This window comes from Odontomachus brunneus, unplaced genomic scaffold (genome assembly GCF_010583005.1).
Source record: "Odontomachus brunneus isolate Ranch 3 - 2012 unplaced genomic scaffold, Obru_v1 Obru_scaffold_039, whole genome shotgun sequence".
Lineage (NCBI taxonomy): Eukaryota > Metazoa > Arthropoda > Insecta > Hymenoptera > Formicidae > Odontomachus > Odontomachus brunneus.
In genome coordinates this window covers 1,610,626-1,629,772 of record NW_022639489.1, presented here as the reverse complement: position 1 = coordinate 1,629,772, position 19,147 = coordinate 1,610,626, and the positions used below count along the sequence as shown (strand labels likewise).

The following is a 19,147-nucleotide window of genomic DNA, read 5'->3' as shown; positions in this document are numbered from 1 at the left end:
CTTCGCCGTCGCAGCTCACGGTCGATTGCAATGGTCAGTTGCAGCTACGTGCAGCACGTACGATGAAAACCCGAGAGAAACTGATCCGTTATATCGCTATTGATTTCCCCGTTTTTTCGTTTTTTCCCTTCTCTCTTTCTTTTCTCTCCTCTCTCTTTCTCTCTCTCTTCCTGTCGCAAGATCCTAAGTCCCTAGATATGTTCGTCGGAGAGATCATGTGATTCGCATGGAGTAGCATCTCTAGCGTTCCTATTATTTCTTTTTCTTCGTTTAAGTACTAATTCAACGATTCGTAATCTATCCGATTCTCCGAGTGCCTCTCTTAGCTTGACTAAATAAAATTTCTCCGTTCCTCTCTGTTTCGACTCTCTATTCTCAAGTGTTTCTTTTTTTCTCGCCATCTCTCCACCTCTCTCTCTCTCTCTCTCACACACGCGCACACACACATTCTCTCTTTTTCTCTCTCTCTCTCTCTCTCTCTCAAAGCAGCTACACAGCAGAATCACACGCGATCCATCCTTATGCGTAAAGACATGTTTCTATATGCTACAAAAATTTATCTTAATTAACGTTAATATAAAACGTTATCTTAGATCTACGGTAATATTAATTTCCTCTCTTTTCTACTGTAGGGAGGAGCGCGGTTTAGATGCGCCCACGGGGAAATAAGAACATTTCTGTGGCATCGAATACAAAATTAATTTCTTCTCGTGAATAGCAGTCCCTTGGCAGTACGGCTGGAGGCGATAATCGCGAGAGAAAGACGCGACGGGCGATCTTGTGCCAATGCGGCGGTAGTAAAACATTTTCGTTCGATATCGCTCGTTACAGTCCAATTACAGAGGACTGAGATCGAATACGGAGTGTGTCGGATAATAAAGATGAGTGAAATTCGAAGATCGACCGTGAAAATCTATATGGATGTACCTCAATGTTCGATTTTTGTTTCCAATTATCACTTCAACGTTTGCCTTTGTGCATTCACTTCGTTCATTGCATCCACGAAAAGCTCATTGCTCCCCTTTTCTCGGGTTCTTCGTATTAATTAGTCTACCTCCACCCGTTCTTCCGAGAAAGGACGCGGTTTTTTTTTTTTTTTATATTTAAGTTATCGTCATTGCCGTAAGATCTCCCAAAGAAGAGACCGCCAACTTCGATCACCTCACGCGGAGGAAACGACGGAAAGAACACTCCCCTCCATTTCCATGTTCGAAAAAATCGCTTTTCATAAGGGAAAAAGAAAAGAAACATAATCGAGTCCTCTCCATACATACACTCTCCCATCTTAACGCAAGCATAGCTCTCATTATATCACAGACTAAAAAATGCTTTGGTCTAAAAAATTGTTTCGTTTTCTCTCTTTTTTTATTCTTTTTTTTTGTTTGTTCCTCATTTGTATTAATTAGTACGGGCAAAGTTTTCGCGTTCACGTGTTGGTGATCGGCTTCGCCAACGCCGATCGTGATATTCTTATTAATTGAAATTTTGTCAATTTCACCTGCGGGTGTACGAGATCAGTGCGAAAGACGGGGCTGTTTTTCGTCGATTTTCGTTTCCTGATTCGACGTGAAAGTTGCAGCATGTAATCGACGTGCAGAAACGGCTGAAAATCCGCGGAAGCTCCAGTTTTTCATAAAAATACAACACTCGGTATCTCTCGAATGTTTATCGTGATATAATGTTCTCGAGAACTGCATATTATGCAATTCTTCGAGAGAATCAGGGGTGTGATTTCACGATAGAAATATATGGATATATCAATCACCGCCTGTTGCGGAATGAGAGCTCTCTCTTCAAGAGTGTCCTCGCACAGTAACCGTCTTCTCGCGAAGAGAAATTGAAAACTCTGCAGCTCGATTACACGCTGAGACCTCAAGATGATCGATTTCGTGAATGTGAGACGTTGCAGAAAACGCAAATAACCCGTCTGGCGCGATTGCAACTCAGTAAGACTCACAAAGCATTTCTTTTTTGTGTTAGTCGATACGTTGTAGAACTCAAGCCATTAGCACCCTTGATTTGAGACTCTATGTGAAAAAATCGATCAAGCGGAATTTTAAGGCGTTTACGGTAATCCCTGTCGGCTGTATATACGCTGCGAACGGCCTTAAAATCGTACTTGTACAAAAATATAAACGCAAAAATCAACGAGCTTTTTAGTGAATATTTTCTTTTTTTTTCTCTCTTCTTTTTAATACCTTATTAAGATCGTAACATTTTATAGTACTCTACAATTACAACATGTGATATCTTTTACAAGGTACTTACACTTACGAGTATAACCCCACAGATTCGTTCTTTACTCTCAGCGTTAAATTTTCAGCGATTACTTTAAGATGATAAAATAAATATCGGACTCGCTATAAACGTTAGTCATTACGTTACGTCCGCTTTCTCTTGTATCCTCTTCCCCCGTTTAAGTCTTATCGATATAATATTGATCGTGGGCTGATTCTCGTCTTGTCAGCCGATCCTTAAGTAGTAAAATTAACACCCTTATCTCGATGGTGACAATGAAATCATGATCAAAAGGGGATATTATCGTTTGTCTCGAAGGTTAAATATCGCGGATATGAAATTATACATTTGGTTTCTTCAAGTGAAAATGTTACTCGATATATTTCTCACGGGTCGTGAGACGCGTCTTTCGTGTATTTCGGAAAAATCTTAATCTGGAATTTTAGTCTTAATGATCTCACATGTCGATGACAAGTCCGTCAGTATTAGGCATAGTTCGTTCGATATCCGTTCACGCGATCGTCGTTATAAAATTTGATATTTTAAGTATAAACAAACCTGTGGCAAGCTTCTCTCATGAACATATATCAAAAATACAAAGTACATTCCGTGTCTCTTTTCCCTTGTCGTTTGACAATAGTTCTCGAAATTGATCAACGGTGAATATAGTGAAACAAGCGTCTAACTCTCCGTATGGAACATTCAGTCCGATGTACTTCGTACAAAGAGAGACAAGATAAATAAGTGGAGGACAGTCGTGTGGAAATATTTCCGTAACAAATGGGTTGTAAAACGTAATGCGTTGTAAAGCGCAAAATAAGAAAACCATGATTACATCATACGCAATAATCATTTTACGCTGTAGACTTATCAATGTTTAAAACGTGTGTGTATATCTGTGCATATGTGTGTATGTGTTAGTGTCTTTATTTCTGGAAACGTATTACGTCTTGCGTACCATAATTCTGTTAATCCTTCTTATGTGTACGTTCAACGTATCCACGTGTTCATCAAAACAACAATGTCTTAAACAAGTCGCGTTGTGCTGATATCGAAGACATCGATACTATTTCTCGAACATCCCTCATATTCTATGGTCGAAAGGAACGATAAGAGACGAGAGAGTTCGCGTGAACTCACGGAAACGAAAGGAATCCCAGACGCGTACGTATTATCCTTCTCTCTGTCTTTGAAATCTTTTGATTCTGGACGATAGATTCTCGTTATATATACCAGCGTTCCGTTCGCCTCTCGGTCGAACTGTTTCCTCGGACCACCTTTCAATTGCGATAGCGTAGCGGGCCGTGTAAATATGTTGCTCGCGTTCATAGTATACAACGTGTGTCCCGTTGTACAGACAGCCTGAGGCTATCGCTTCAGGAGTTTGGACTGCTCGTCATTTCAAGCCAGCTCGTCGTTATGTCACGCGTATTAAATACTGCGTCAAGCTTTCTTGGCTATGAGAGCGTCGATCAGTCTGAGCTTTGCCTTCGCTTGCTTGTAGGACTCATAGATGGTGATGACCTGCGGACCCCGATCTTCGCGCTGCATCCGACGGCCTGCTCGAACCTCGAACTGAGCTTCCAGTTCCTTCAACGCCCTGCGGAGTCGTTTCTTCTCCTCACGAGTAGCCCGTTGCTGTATCAACAATTCTTCTCTGTAAAAGAGCAGATGTTCCATGTGAGAGAGTTCGATAAATACTTATCAGATCAATTCAGTTGATTGAAGTACACGGACAGAGAGAATTATGGGGTAAAATGTACTATAGGATTTAACCTATCGACATTTTGCCTTAATTTATTATCTTTCAGTTTCATATGTGGTATTTATATTTTTTAGAAACTAAGATCTACCACTAAAAAATTTATTATGTTGTTCAGCAAAATTCACTATGGTTTTCAATAACATAAGCTGTATTGACAGTTTATGTTATTTCTGCTCTACTAGAAAATATGATAATATTAAGAAAAATTTATATGAAAAAAAATATATATATAATATATATGATATTCTTTCTCCGCGTAGAAGTGTCAAAAAATTTTTATTGATAAAATTCTCAAAGAACAAGTAAAAAGTTCATAAATCGAGACAGGTGATTGTGAACTTACTGGGGAAGAGCGTGTAAACTTTCGCCGCCCCCGCGACTGCCTTCGCTGCTGCTGTGTTGGCTGTCGCTGTCAGTTGGCAATTGATCCGCGGGATCGATACAGTCTAGAATACCTCGATGAGACATGTCGGGCTCGCTTGCTCTCCTATCGACGTCCGTCGGATTCCCCGGCAAACTCGACGACGTGAAGTCCATAGTTTCATGCTCCAAAATCGTAGCTAATTCCGAGACGCTGTCTTTGTTTTTGCTCTGCGCACAGTATATAACGTGAAGTATATATGAATACAATTATAAATTATTTTTGTGCTGGAAGCGCGATGTCGCTAACTGAATGACCAGACGTCTCTAACTGAATGACGAAGCTTTATTTTTTTTAAATAGAAAAACTAATTTTTTTATACTTAAAGAAGTAATGAATAATATGATCAAAACTCTACGTTGATATCTTCATCCATTTCTTCGAAAAAAATTTGTAGAAACTTGTATTTTTTCGGTTAGATAAATCAGAACCTTTCCTTGAGAAAGTCATGTGTCGGATTACGCATATGTGCGGCTGAATAGTTTTCAATTGACAGTAATCCATTGTTCTTACCGCGCCCGCTCTGATGAGCAGTCTCTTCAAGGTTCTGTACCGGTCGTACAACGGTCGCACAACCGCTCGGTCCTCCTTAGAGACCGGTCTACCGAAGGCGCTCTCGATGTGAAGCAACGCCTTCTGCACGGCTGTCTTCTCATCCACCAGTTGCTCGTAGCTGAGCTCCTCCATGTTGTCGGGCCGATTGTATTTGATCCGCTTCTCGTTGAGCTTCTTCTCCACCTCCTTCACCGTCTCCTCCATCGACGTCGTCCTGGACTTCTCGTGGCTGTTGTTATTGTTGACGGGACTGCTGGCGGTGTCGGCGGTGTCGGCGGTGTTCACCTTGCCGAGCGCCAGAAGAGCGCTTATTGGGTCCTCCTTCAGCATTTTGTGCTCCTTCCGCAACTTATTCAGCTCCGTGCACAACCGCTTGATGTCGCGATTGCTCATCTTGTCGGAGTGACTTGGCCGGTAGCCGAAGTTCTCCTCGAACTCGTCCTCGTACTTCTTAATTTTCTTCTTCAGGCCGTTTATGTGCTTCGCCAGATTCTTCAGACCCAGATCCGACGGGCTGGGCATGCTCGGCTGTATCTCCTCCTCAGAGTAAAATCTCCTGGGAACCAGCAGCGAGTTTCTCGGTGACAACATAGCTTCCACTCGGGCGTCCACGGCCTCTTCCTGCAAAATTCAGTCATCACGTTAACGCGTTCACGACAACTGTTGACATCGGTTTACTCATGATTTTGTTGATTATTTTAACAAGTATTTCGCATGGCTCGAAACTCAAGAAAGAACGATCCGTGTAGGAAGGTGCTTTCGTAAATAATTACAGTAATTTTTACAATTTTAGATTGAAACGACACCTGATCTTCTACACTTTTATCTGCGCGTAACTTCTTAATATTTGCATGTGATTCCTTCAAATCATTCACAAATACTCACATTCCCTTCTAAATGTTGGAAACCCCAGTTAGTCAAACTGGGATTGTTCACGTCTTCGTGATCGACAGTAGGTGGACGAGCTGGTGACGGCGATCTGCTCGGTCCACTGCTCAACATCTCCAAGAAGCTTTGAGCCGGTGAGCCGTTGTGGCTGGTGGGGCTTGGTGACATGCTGGAGATGTACATGTTCTCAGACTCCTCTTCGTTTTCCTGGTGAGAGAAGAAAACTATCTTATACACACCATTAACCCGAGCAAAAATGTATCTAGTAGAGCAGATTTCAAGACTAGTAGTTAGATAGTAATGACTAGATAACTTTTCTAGCCAGTCACTAGCTCGTGACTGGCTAAATATTCCTACTCAGTCTTTTGAATGTCAGGACTATCTAGTAACTATACTAGTTACATAGATAGTGGCTAGATGGAAAATGATTACACAGTAACGAGATAGAAAATCATCGGTAAATCCTGAATAGGATTTGGACATTAGAACTATCTAGTACTTATACCAATTATAGTTACAAGTTATTTTTTTGTATCTAGCTACTAGATAATTTTTCTGGTACAGCCACTAGGAGAAGTGAGCGTTACGTTCCTAGTTAGTAGCGATATAAGACCCAACTTTTCTATGTCATTACTAGACAATCACTAGATTCAATTTCTGCTCGGGAATGCATAAAATATATACCAATCGTTACTTTCAATCCTCTGACAGCGACATTACGCGGAATCTACCAAATCCACAGCCGTGTTCACATTCTTGGCAGAAAATTGAGGGATCTCATCGTTCTGTAATGTAAGACTTGGCAAACCCGACAAACCCGCACCTACCTTGCTGGAACTCGGGTCCACGTCCGGGACTCTGTGCACCCTTCGTTTGCGCGCCTGTCTTCTGCCTCGCGGAGTGATGCTTCTGCTGAAGCGCTCGCTGCTCCGCAATCTCTCGGCGTCGCAGTCATATTTCTCAGTCGCCACGACCACTTCGCACGGCGACGGCACCGACGACGATTTCTTCGAGACCGGCGAGACGTTGGTTCTCTCGTGCAGCGGTAAACCGCCGCATCTCTGCGCACAAATCATCAAAAGTCGATCAGCAATTGCGTTTCTTTTGTGATGAGTTAATTCTTCGACATTCTACATCTCTTATATCCAGCGCACGGCTCTTACAGGATGAAATAGCCAATTATTGAGACCCAATCGATTCTCTTCATTGACATTCTAGAAAAATCTGATTTTCTTTGCGACCAAGGACGGTTACTCATAGTCTGAATTGTGAAATTCTCTTTTGGAATTATAGAGTAGGCAAGAAGTTTAAACACAATGTTGCGTAATTCTGATACGAAGTCAAAAAGTCAATACAGTTAATACAAGTAGCTCTATAGATAGTTTTACTGGAAGAGCGTTCGCGACTACACGTGATAGAATCGTCCAGCCGTCACAAAAAGAGCGTGTCGCCACCGTGCACTCACCACGCCGTGGCCCATGTCTTGGCTAAGTTGTGATAAGATGTGCAAGTGTTCCTGGCTGTTGAAATCTTCGTGACTGCTCACACGTCTGATCGTATCCGCGACGTCGGTAGGACTGTCAAGAACACGTTCCTCGCTGCTGCTCCTGAAAAACGTAGTCGTCGCATTCCACTTACAGTTCTTTTTTTAGATCCGTCTAAGAGAGCAATGTTAGCGAAAACAAATACTCCGTCAATGTGTATGTCCTGTCAATTCAGGCTGCATGAGAGTTCAACAAACAGCTATTCTCAACGTTTCTGCACCTGCCGACGTTGCGCATCACGCGAGGAGAATTTGCACTTACAGTTTTTTATTTTTAATTTTTCTCGTTTCAAATTCTTTACAATTTCGCCAAATCTTTTAATAACGCAGGAATAGACTCAAAGAGTGGTGCAAGAAGTGATTAGCAAGGTTTATTTTGCCATTTTATCCATTAGTATACTTTTTACTATTTAATAGTATTTAATAAATTTAATTTATTTAATAGTATTTAATAGATTTAATAGTATTATTTAATAGTATTTAATAGATTTCAAGTAGTTTTTCTAAATACGATATAGATAGCGCATATAAAATGGGAAGACAATAAATAAAGCTAGAAAGTTGACATGTTTCTCACAAGTAAACCTACCCAAAAGTTACACTCCGATTTCTTTCTAATCTGGCACAAATGTAGAAGTACAAAAAAATATTTAGGTCATATTTTTTTATTTTGGTCCATTTTAAATTTCACGAGCAGTTTATAGCTTTTTAATGTTTTCATTCCTATCATCAACAAGTGCAACAAAAATACATAAGAAATAAAATTGAATACAAAATATAGGCGTTTTTGGTTTGCTGATTATGAATATGAAGTCAAATGTGTAAAATTATTTGTATAAAAAATAAAATGTTTATATAAAACATGTAAAAAGTTGAAAAAAATTATTTATACAAATAATTTCTCGGTTTGGCCAAGATTCGAACTATTTTTGACTAATTTAGCACAGATTTTAAATATTTCGGTTAGAATCTCGACTAAAGAAATTTAGAATGGTTCGTATCTTAGCTATACCAATTTTGTTAAAATTTTAATTAAAATAGCCGGATTTCGGTTTGACTAAGATTCAAACCATTTTTGATTAATTTAATACAGATTTAAAATTTCGGTTGGAATCTTGGCTAAAGAAATTTAGAATGGTTCGTGTCTCAGCTATGCCGATTTTGTTCAAATTTTAATTAAAATTGCCGGATTTCTTTCTCTCTCTCAGTTTAGCCGAAATTCGAACCATTTTTAACTAATTTAACACAGATTTGAAATATTTCGGCTAAAGAAATTTAGAATGGTTCGTGTCTCAGCTATGCTGGTTTTGTTAAAATTATTTAACTATATCTTGTATTCAATTTTATTTCTTACGCATTTTGATTGTACTTGTTGATGATAGGAGTGAGAACATTAAAAAGCTACAAACTACCCGTGAAACTCAAAGTAGACCAAAGTGAAAAAATATGACCTAAATATTTTTTCTACTTCTACATTTGTACCAAATTAGAAAGAAATCGGACTGTACCTTTTGGGTAGATTTACTTGTCACAGAATCCCACGATAAGTAATCCTACGATAAGTTTTACAATTTGTGCCACGCGTGAAGATTAAAATTCAACAATACCTTATCAGCTTTCGTTCCTGGCAGCAGGACTCGCGACGTTCCTTGCGCTTACGCGGTTTCAGCGCGCAAAGCAAGAACGTGCCCTCGGAGTCCTTCGGCTCGTCCTTGGTATCCTTGCAGATCTTGCAGTCGCCGGCAGGTAACACGCCGTTCACTGGATTTTCACGGATGCTACAGCCATACGGGGGCAGCCGCAGAATTCCGAGAGAGAGAGAAACAGAAAGAAAAAAGAAAATCAGGTCAGGCCATAGAAGTCGAAGCGCGCGACGATCTTGAGGTGTCAGCCTTCGAACTTAAACGAGCTATGACTCAAACGAGCCGCGCGTAATAAAAGTGCCGCGCGAATGCGAAGACGGCCGGCAAATGAGCGAGAGATTAAGCCCAACGACGTCAGACGGACAGACAGACAAATAGCGGGATATCTGGAATACGAAAAAAAAAAAAAGAAACGAAAAGAGGAAAAAAATGTCGTGCATTTCGTCGAGAACGCGACGCAACGAGATGAATCACACCTGTTGGCGACTATCACCGCCGGTTTTTTCGCTCGCGCGGAACATTACGTAAGGTAATTCTCTGTTCTTTCTTCCTTTTCTTTTTTTTCTTTCCAGAGACGCGCTATCTGTCAACTGAATGAGGTAGTTGATCGCGAACTGTCGTCGTGTCGAAGCTGACGATGACAAGCGGACGGACAAGTTCGGGGAGGAAACGCGCGGGGTTTTTGGCGATCATCATTATCGATAATGAAGAGGGGCAGGAGAGGAGTTTGCGATAATTGGGACAATACAGCGGGTGAGGGCAAATTTATTTATCTCCCTCTCTCTGTCGCGCGCGCACGCAAAGCGTGGTGATTCGCGATGGAGTGATGGATCGGCGAGAATGATCGAGCTTCGACAGGAGGTTTGTTCTTTTTAACTGAACTGTCTGAACTGATGTACATCGATGCAATGAGTTAGAACGAAACAAATATATTTTGTTTCATTTTAACTTATTGCATCAGTAAGATTTACGTGTTAGAAATGAAGATACTTCCAAAATCAGAGCATTCTTTTTCCTGCGCACATTTTTGCTTGAAAATTGATCTTACATCTGGAATCGAACGTCGTCGCATCTTCGACGGTATTAATAATTGTTCACGTCTGAACAGTTATATCGCTTGCCAAATTAATTAATTCATTAAATAATTCCGCTTCATTAGCGGGAGAAAATAATCCCTCCGGTATTACGGAAAAAAAAGATAACCAACGGTGGATTACACTTTAATTGAGCGTAATATCGAGATTGATATCGGTATTATCTCGCGAGTGAATTATTATAAAATAACAGATAAATATGTTAACGCATTTGTCGGCTCTAAATGTATTAATCGTGTTTGCGTGAGGGATTCGCGTGAAATATGTTCGTTTCGGTAGAATTCATTTTTCGCTTTAATTTAAATGTTCCTTCTTTCGCCTCGAGATAAAGAGTAGCATTCTCGCGATATTATAATGCAATACGTATTTTCATTCCGTACGTTCTGTATTCCGGGATGAAATTCCGCATGTATTCTGCCAAATCTTTCGCATGCTTCAGGCATTATCGTGTTGTCATTCCGCAGGATTAAATCCACACACAGAGCGAAGATCCAATCCGCGAATCTAATTAACATTCAAGCCGCGTGTAATTATTTCGTTTTCTCTTGAACACGCAATTGAAAGTTTAAAAAGATCATATGTCACTTGGCAATATTTTTGAAACGTTCTTAATATCAATAATTAATATTAATTAATTAATATTAATATCAATAATTCTGAAATTTTTGTACAATGTCTGTATATTAGTCTTTAGTAGTCATCGTAATAGTTTTTCATCAAAATGTTACATGTAAGTTTATACTGTAAAAACTGTGTTAAATTTAACACATTTCATGTGTCCCAAATCATCCATTCTCATTTATGTGTAAATTTAACATAAAACAAATGTGATAAAAAGTAACACGCATAATATGTAAAAAATTAATACAAGAATTTAACACTTGAATACCGTTAGGAATCACAGGTTGTGTTAAATTGACATATTTAATATGTCAGACATAGATTTTGTCCATTTAACATTTTCATTTCATCGAAACTATAGATTAATACTTCTCTCAAATGTTAAAATAACGTTTTATTTTAGTTAATTTGACATTATACATATGTCAATTCAACACAAACTGTGATATGTCAATTTAACACAACCTGTGATTCTTAATGGTATTCAAGTGTTAAATTCTTGTACTAATTTTTGACATATTATGCGTGTTACTTTTTACCACATTTGTTTTGTGTTAAATTTACACATAAATAAGAGTGGATAATTTGGAACACATGAAATGTTAAATTTAACACATCAATTTTTACAGTGTGGAAAATATTAAAAATAGAAATTAAAAATTGCACGCTAAAAATCTCAAGGAACACACACGTATAAAAAGTATCAACTTTAATTGTAAACATCTCAGCTCTTGGATAGTCAATCTTTTTCTAATTACACTAGCAGTCTATAATATTTCACTATGTACGTATGTAGTACATTTACATAGTAGAATATATACGTAATGTAAATATCAACAAATGTTCAAGGAATTCGTTTTGTGATCCAATTACTTTGAGAACCAGAAATTCCGTCTTCTTCAGCCAAAAAATGAGCTTCGTTCATACATTGTCACGTTAATTCAATCCATCCTTTTTACGTCTCCGCGCTCTTTCGCGATCGTTTCCCCTCTCCTCTCTCGTCGCGAGTGAGAGGATCGCGACGGCGAAAAATATTGACTTTTACCGGCGGCGCTACGTCTATTTCGCGATAGTGGCTTGCTTTACTCGTCCTGCGAATCCAGGTCGTCCTTGACGATTATTTGATCTTATGTCACGAATAATCGCGGTCCCAGTATAGTAGTTAGGCACACGGAGTCGCGGGGCGTAAATGCTTTCGTCGTGACTCACCAAAGCGCGTGACAGCGCTTCTTCACGCAGCAAACCGATGCTTACGGAAATAAAGGCGCGACGCAATGGCGTGCATTTCGATTTGTTTTCTTTCTTTCTTTCATTCTTTTGCGAATCCTTCCAACAACGAGAAACCATCGGGTCGATGAAGACGAACGAACAAGATCAAATTTTCGAGGGTTTCCATCATTCTCAAATTTCCTGCTCCATTTCTAGACCTTTGGCAATCGCACAGAGAAGATGGTTTGAATTAACTTGACAGTGAGAATGAATTAAACGCGTTTCGCTTGAAAGAAACAAGATTCTTGTTCTTATGAACCAAGAGCATAAATTTATTATTTATCAAACAAAATTACACGGTTCTGTATATTTATTTCATTGTCACTTGAAACGTCGCTGTCAGTTTAAAACGAAATCGAGATAAATATCCAATAAGCAAAAAATCATTGACAGAACATTGTTGCAATGATATTCAATAGCGTACAGAGATTTCTAATATGTAATTCAACGTTTTCAACGTTGTGTTCAGTCATTATGAATAATTTCGGCACTTCGATATTTCGCAAACATTTGTGCGATATTCAAAGAGATCATCAAATATTATGCGGCAATATCTTTGAAATATTTTTAAAATATTTGATATTAATTCTAAAACTTGTGTACAATGTCTGTAGATTAGTTTTTAATATCATAGTAGTTTTTCATAAAAAAGTTACATGTAAGTGTGTGTTTAGAAGATTAAAAATAGAAATTAAAAATTGTGTACTAACCTCAAGGAATGCTCACGCATAAAAAATGTCAACTTCAGTTGTAAACATCTCAGCTCTCAGATAGTCAATCTTTTTCTAATTGCACGAGCAATCTATGGATGCGTTCAGCAGAGAAAGCTGCCTTGCAACTGTTGTAAAATTTGCAAATCTGATTGGTACATGCTCTTGGATTCAACCAAAATTAAGAGCATATCCCAATCAGATTTACGAATTTTACAACAGTTGCAAAGCAGTTTTCTCTGCTGAACGCAGCTTATAATATTTCACTGTATACGTATGTAGTGTTGAAAACTTCATCGAATTTTCACGAAACTCGTTTCACAATGCGATTATTTTAAGAACCAGAAATTCCTTCTCCTTCAATCAAAACGATCTTCATTCGTGCATTGTCACGTTAATTCAATCTTTCTTCTCCGTGCATTTAACATTCTTCGAAAGTCTCGCTCGTCAACTCCATTAAGAGGAAACTTTGCGCGCGCTCGACGTCGCAGTACAGCACAATTTTCTGCAATGCCAAAACTGAGCTTCCAACTCTTAAAAGTTCAACTTCTTCGGGGCATTCCGTAGACAGAGACTTTTCGCGCGCGAAGATACAATTGTTCCGAACGGCGTCGTGTGTCCGATAATCCAGGATATATTGGACGCAATATATATATATATATATATATATATATATATATATATATATATATATATATAATATCCAACGCGGAAATACGTTGCGACAAAATTGGATCGCGAGTGTACGCGGTGCGGCTCAAGGGGAAAAGGAAGTCCTGATCAGACGTCGCCTGGGCTTGATTTCCTCAATTAGAACCGTCGGGACGAGACGTCGCGTGCTACGAGCTTTCGCATCGGACTCTAAATATAAAGTCCTCGTGTGTCGAGCACATACACACGCGTATACGCGTGCACGTATTATCCGCAGTGTACATCGAGTATGAGCTGGGAAAATTCCTATAGTGCAACTGTGCTACGCCACTGGGGCCAATGGCGCGCGTTGCGGTCGCGAACCCGCAGCGGAAAGTTAATCGCGGGAACATCAACGCGACGCGAGCTAATTACGCCCGTCCTCACACGACGTAATGCGTCGTTAATTGTTTCGCGATCAATCCTCGATGAAACGCGCCTGATTTAGCTCGTTGTTGCGTATCATGTGTCGATCCCCGCCCGCCGTTAGCCTGAACATTTGTGCAAACACCGAATTTGTCTGCAAGTATACGGGCAAGTAAATACGTTACGGCAAAACCAACAAAGCGCAATAGCAATCTCGAACGTAGACTCACATAGAGAGAGAGAGAGAGAGAGAGAGAGAGAGAGAGAGAGAAAGAGAGAGAAAGACGAGTGAATATATGTACCTCTGAGTAATCGAGACGTTTACGAGCCTCTTATTCTTATCAGTTTCTACTTGAGCTTGAGCAGTATGTAAACTGTTGTATCTTCTCAGCGCGCGCCATTCGTGGGCAAGGTGTTCAACTGACTTTATATCACTTGTATTAGGTTGTCGGAAAAGTTCGTGCCGTTCTGAAGATGAAAGTGAAACAGTAAATTGAGATATTGAAACGTTTATTCAATCCACGATCTCCATTTTGATCGATAATCTGCTGCCATCTTGGAAGTCATACCAATTCACCTCACATTATGAGTGTTTCTGCCGCCAACGGTATCTGCCTTAAAAACGGCACGAACTTTTCCGACAGCCTAATATTATTCTCTCTTAAAGTGAATCAGTGAATAGTCACTAATATCAGTTATGAGTATAACACTGAGCACTTTCTATAGCACAGTGCTATACTTATAACTACAAATCAGTATATATTCACTGTTTTCAATGATGTTTGACTGATTCATTTTAAGAGAGTTATATTACGCGCGGGGAAAATATTGTAGCTTTTAAAAGTCTCTTTTTACGTCTCTTTTTACGTCTCTTTTCACAGTGCTTTTTGTACAGCTGAACTGTACTGTTATAAATTAATTGGAGAGCGATCCGGGCAACACACACACACACACACACACACACTCCTCCCCTCTCTCTCTCGCGTGTACTTTTCCAATTCAGGAGAACGAACAGTAGGCATGAATGTATATAACAAAACGGAGCGAGCCCGAGCTTATTGAGGAGCAATCGACGCGGCGACGATGATGATGATGATGTTGATAATACATCGTCACGTGAATAGATCTAATAAATTGCTGGCGACTCGCTCGAGACATAATTCGATTAATCCGTCGGCGGCCAGAGACGCGCGCCCGTAAACTTTGTTCCGTGCAGATTAATGTCAATTAACATAAACGGGAGCTCGTGATACGCGTTTACGACGGGCCGTAGTATCTTCTAGAACGTTTTCCACGCGACGTGTTTACCCCGCGGGGGCACAGCACAGATCCGCGGTCGCCGTCTCAAATTTACGACGCCCATCAAATTTCCCGTCCTTTCTTCGTGAATCAAGAAGAAATTGAACGAATCAACGATGTAATCAAGCTTGCAAAGCAGGTTTACAACGAATTGCGACTACCTCTGCATATTATTGACAAGTTTGATATCTTTTTTTGTTACGTTCGTGTTTAATATATTTCTTACGTAAGTTTCTTACGTTAAGAGATTGTCAACATTACGCGGCCTCTAGTAAACTAAGCGAAAAAGAATTCTATTAAAATTCTATTAAAATTTATCATTTTTGACACGAGCCACATCTCGGTCTAACGAAAAGGCGGTACACTGAGAGAAAATTATAGTTGCTTTTGGCGTCAACTATACTTTTTTGTGATTTTAACCACAAAAATAATTAGAAGAACCATCTTCATAATAACACTTACTAAAACAATGGTTCTTCTAATTATTTTTTTAACCTTCTATCTGTGCTCTGAGTCTTTTTTGACTCAAAGCAGTTTCAAAGTTCACACAGTTTTTGTAATATTCTAAATACAAATGTGATACTTCGCGACTTTTCGAGTTATTTTAGAAAAAGCCAGTACATATTGTACTAAATTATTTTATATAATATTAAAATAAAAGATATAAAAGAATACATATATGTCAATTAAATAGTGAGTTTTCACCATTGGATCTATTTAGACCCTGAAGATGGTCAAAGTATACTGAGAGAAAAATTATCTTAAAATCAACAAATATTTCCTTGGTGGGTGCCATTAACATATTTACTTAAATTTACATTCTCTTTACTTAAATCAAATATTGTTTACTTGATTTAAATAAACAATATTTGATTTAAGTAAAGAGAATGTAGATTTAAGTAAATATGTTAATGGCATCCACCAAGGAAATATTTGTTGATTTTAAGATAACTTTTCTCTCAGTGTATACCCAAAACGAACACGGTTAGAAGGTTAAAATCACAAAAAAGTATAATTGACGCCGAAAGCAACTATAATTTTTTTCTCAGTATAGTAGTAAGTTGCAGTAGATCAGGAGAGAATTTTGCGGCAAGAATTATTATAATAGAATTTTGTGATCGAGAAATAGATCGATGCTGGAAAAAGAGTGGAAGAATTCTCTCCTGATTTACTGCAACTTACTACTACACTGAGAAAAAAATTATAGTTGCTTTTGGCGTCAACTATACTTTTTTGTGATTTTAACCTTCTAACCGTGTTCGTTTAGGGTATACTTTGACCATGTTCAGGGTCTAAATAGACTCAATGGTGAGAATTCACTATTTAATTGACATATATGTATTTTTTTATATCTTTTATTTTAACATTATATAAAGTAATTTAGTACAATATGTACTGACTTTTTCACATTAATCTGGCTATGCTAACCAGATTCAACAGTAAAATACGGAACTGTTAATTATGTGGTTGTTGCAACCACAGAGCAATTGCTAGATTACTGGCATTGGAGCAGTGACAATATCTGATTGTTCCAATCAGAGTGTATCGATGGTAAATGTCACTCTAATCGATTTCTGGTTGCTACAACCAGATCACGCGCAGCTACATTGATATGCAATCGATATATAACAAAGTAACTGAACCACATCAACTATACCTATTAATATCCAGTCGCAAGAGGTAAACACCAAAGATAACTAGGCTGATGCAACTACGCCGTTTACAACGAAATATTTCTGGCTCATGTGCATCATATCTTATTTTCCGTGCGACATTAACATATCTTAGAAATTGAAATGTGCTATTAAGAAGTTTGCTATGTTTCTAGCAAAATTTATTTAACAAGACCGACTTTATCGACAGTCTATTCCTGCACTACTAGAAACCAGGTAATAAAATTGAAAGGAATGTCAAAGTAATTTTCTCTTCGAGGAGTTTTCTGACGTTCTTATAAAGAGAATAAATTCTTGCTTCGATCGCCAATGACAATGTGAGCTTTCTCAAATTTGCGTTGTATATGTTTTAAGACTATTGTCAAGAAAATATTGCCATTGCGCAAAGGAGGAAAGATTAACTTCTTTTAGCTCTTTTGTTAGCAGTAAAATAAAATAATAAGTCTTCCCGCGTGCATTCACACAACGAAAATCGATTTTCCTCGACTATAATTGTTTCACTGCGCGATTACCAGTCGCAAGAGGTAAACACTTCTTTTCTCAGCGTACATTCAGACTTCGTTATATTGTGCGCGTCATGATCTAATAATATCGCGTTTAATTTTTCTCAATCTGGTGCCGCATGATGCGCGCATAAGACTTCTCTCTCTCTCTCTCTCTCTCTCTCTCTCTCTCTCTCTCTTTCTCTCGGTGTTATATAATGATTACCACCGAACGATCAGAGGGACCCGTTCGTTCGACTCGCGCGATATTCGTAAACGGCGTCTATAAATAAACGGGCGCTCCTCGCGTCAGCGATTGTTACGGCCTTCTCCTTACATAAGAATTTCCCGTCGCGACACTAAGGTGCATAATAAGCGACGGTGAGCGTCATTCAATCCGGTGCTATTCCGCGCGGCACTTGCACTTGCAACCGTGGCTAATAAATTCCGATTAAGGGCGACGTGGAAATCTACTCTCGGCACGCTTTAACGAGAGCCACGGCTCTTTCACGAATTATCGTGGATTTACGGCGCGCCGTCGCTCGGAACGATGTACTCCGTGCGATTGAATGCACTTTAACGTGTCGAACGTGAACGAGTGAAAAAGAGAGAGAGAGAGAGAGAGAGAGAGAGAGAGAGAGAGAGACACGAGAGGAAGAGAGAGAGAATGGCTATAGACTAGAGATATGCGATTTTTTTTCATAAATTGGCCCATTAAGACCCAAGAGAAAACCGCTAAGGATAGGCTTTCAAAAACCATCAAAATTAGAGCAAAACATCGGAATTTGTTAAAAAGTGAAAAAAAAATTTGTATTGGATTTCAAAATTTAAGATGGCGGCCCGAAAATTTGAAATTTTGCCCTATTTGAATGAAAATCCATATAGGGGGGGTTTGGGGTTCGCTGAGTATGAAAATGCACTTATTTTTTCAAAATTTCTCAAAACGTACTTTTATTGAAATAAATCAAAATTAAAAATTTTTGACCGCCATATTGATTTTTAAAATAAAAAAAACTATTTTTCTTCTATAGTCTGCTAAAGTATGATGTTTTGTCCCAAAACAAACACCTTCGAAAGGTTATAATTTGGTTGGATTTTTTGCCAAATAACAAAACTATGTCAAATTTTCGCATATTGTTTGGGCAGCCATATTGGACTCGCCATTACTAATTTTGAAAAAATAAGTGTACATTCATACTCAGCGAACCCCAAACCCCCCCTATATGGATTTTCATTCAAATAGGTCAAAATTTCAAATTTTCGGGCCGACATATTGGTCCGCCATCTTGAATTTTGAAATCCAACACAAATTTTTTTTTCACTTTTTAACGAATTTCGACGTTTTGCCCTAATTTAGATGGTTTTTGAAAGTCTATTCTTAGCGATTTCCTCTTGGAACTTAATGGGTTAATGCGCAATGCGATTATTATGCGCAATTATTACGCAATTATTATGTTTAATTAAACATTACAGTTTCTGTCATGCCCCGGGTTTCCTAACGATGAAAAATCGCATTTATGATACAAAATTGCACATGATTTAAAATCACATTTGCGATGCACAATTTTATAAATCGCACTTCTCTACTATAGACGTACTTGTATTCCTTTGATAACGTGTATCACGTGGTTTTGTGAAAAATGTTATTGAGGGACCTTTGGAACATTGAGAATTCCGTTTAACCCTTTGAGTTCCGGATTTTATTTTTTTTTTAGAAATTTGTGTTATTTTATTAAAAGGATGTCAGATAGTGTTTCGAATAATGATTGTTTTGACAAGTGGTTTCAGCAGGAAAGAACTAAAGAGATAAATTTATTGATGATCATTGACTACTGAAGTTTTCCGCAATTCGTATTCCACTTGAATTTCCGGCTCCCCCCCCCCCCCCCC

At 38.8% G+C, this 19,147-nt stretch overlaps 1 protein-coding gene across 2 annotated transcripts in view; it reads right to left on the bottom strand.

Annotated features, from left to right (window-relative positions):
* Positions 1 to 135: 135 nt before the first annotated feature.
* Positions 136 to 19,147, bottom strand: part of LOC116844141 (protein FAM13A) — a 113,127-nt gene continuing 94,115 nt past the window's right edge. For both annotated transcript variants that reach the window (XM_032815304.1, XM_032815305.1), the window contains exons 6-12: positions 9,018 to 9,188; positions 7,333 to 7,474; positions 6,695 to 6,928; positions 5,865 to 6,074; positions 4,938 to 5,600; positions 4,347 to 4,594; positions 136 to 3,895 (exon numbers count right to left, since the gene is read on the bottom strand). In XM_032815304.1, the coding sequence (XP_032671195.1) occupies positions 3,682 to 3,895; positions 4,347 to 4,594; positions 4,938 to 5,600; positions 5,865 to 6,074; positions 6,695 to 6,928; positions 7,333 to 7,474; positions 9,018 to 9,188 (1,882 nt within the window). In that variant the 3' untranslated portion in view covers positions 136 to 3,681. The remainder of the gene's footprint in view (positions 3,896 to 4,346; positions 4,595 to 4,937; positions 5,601 to 5,864; positions 6,075 to 6,694; positions 6,929 to 7,332; positions 7,475 to 9,017; positions 9,189 to 19,147) is intronic.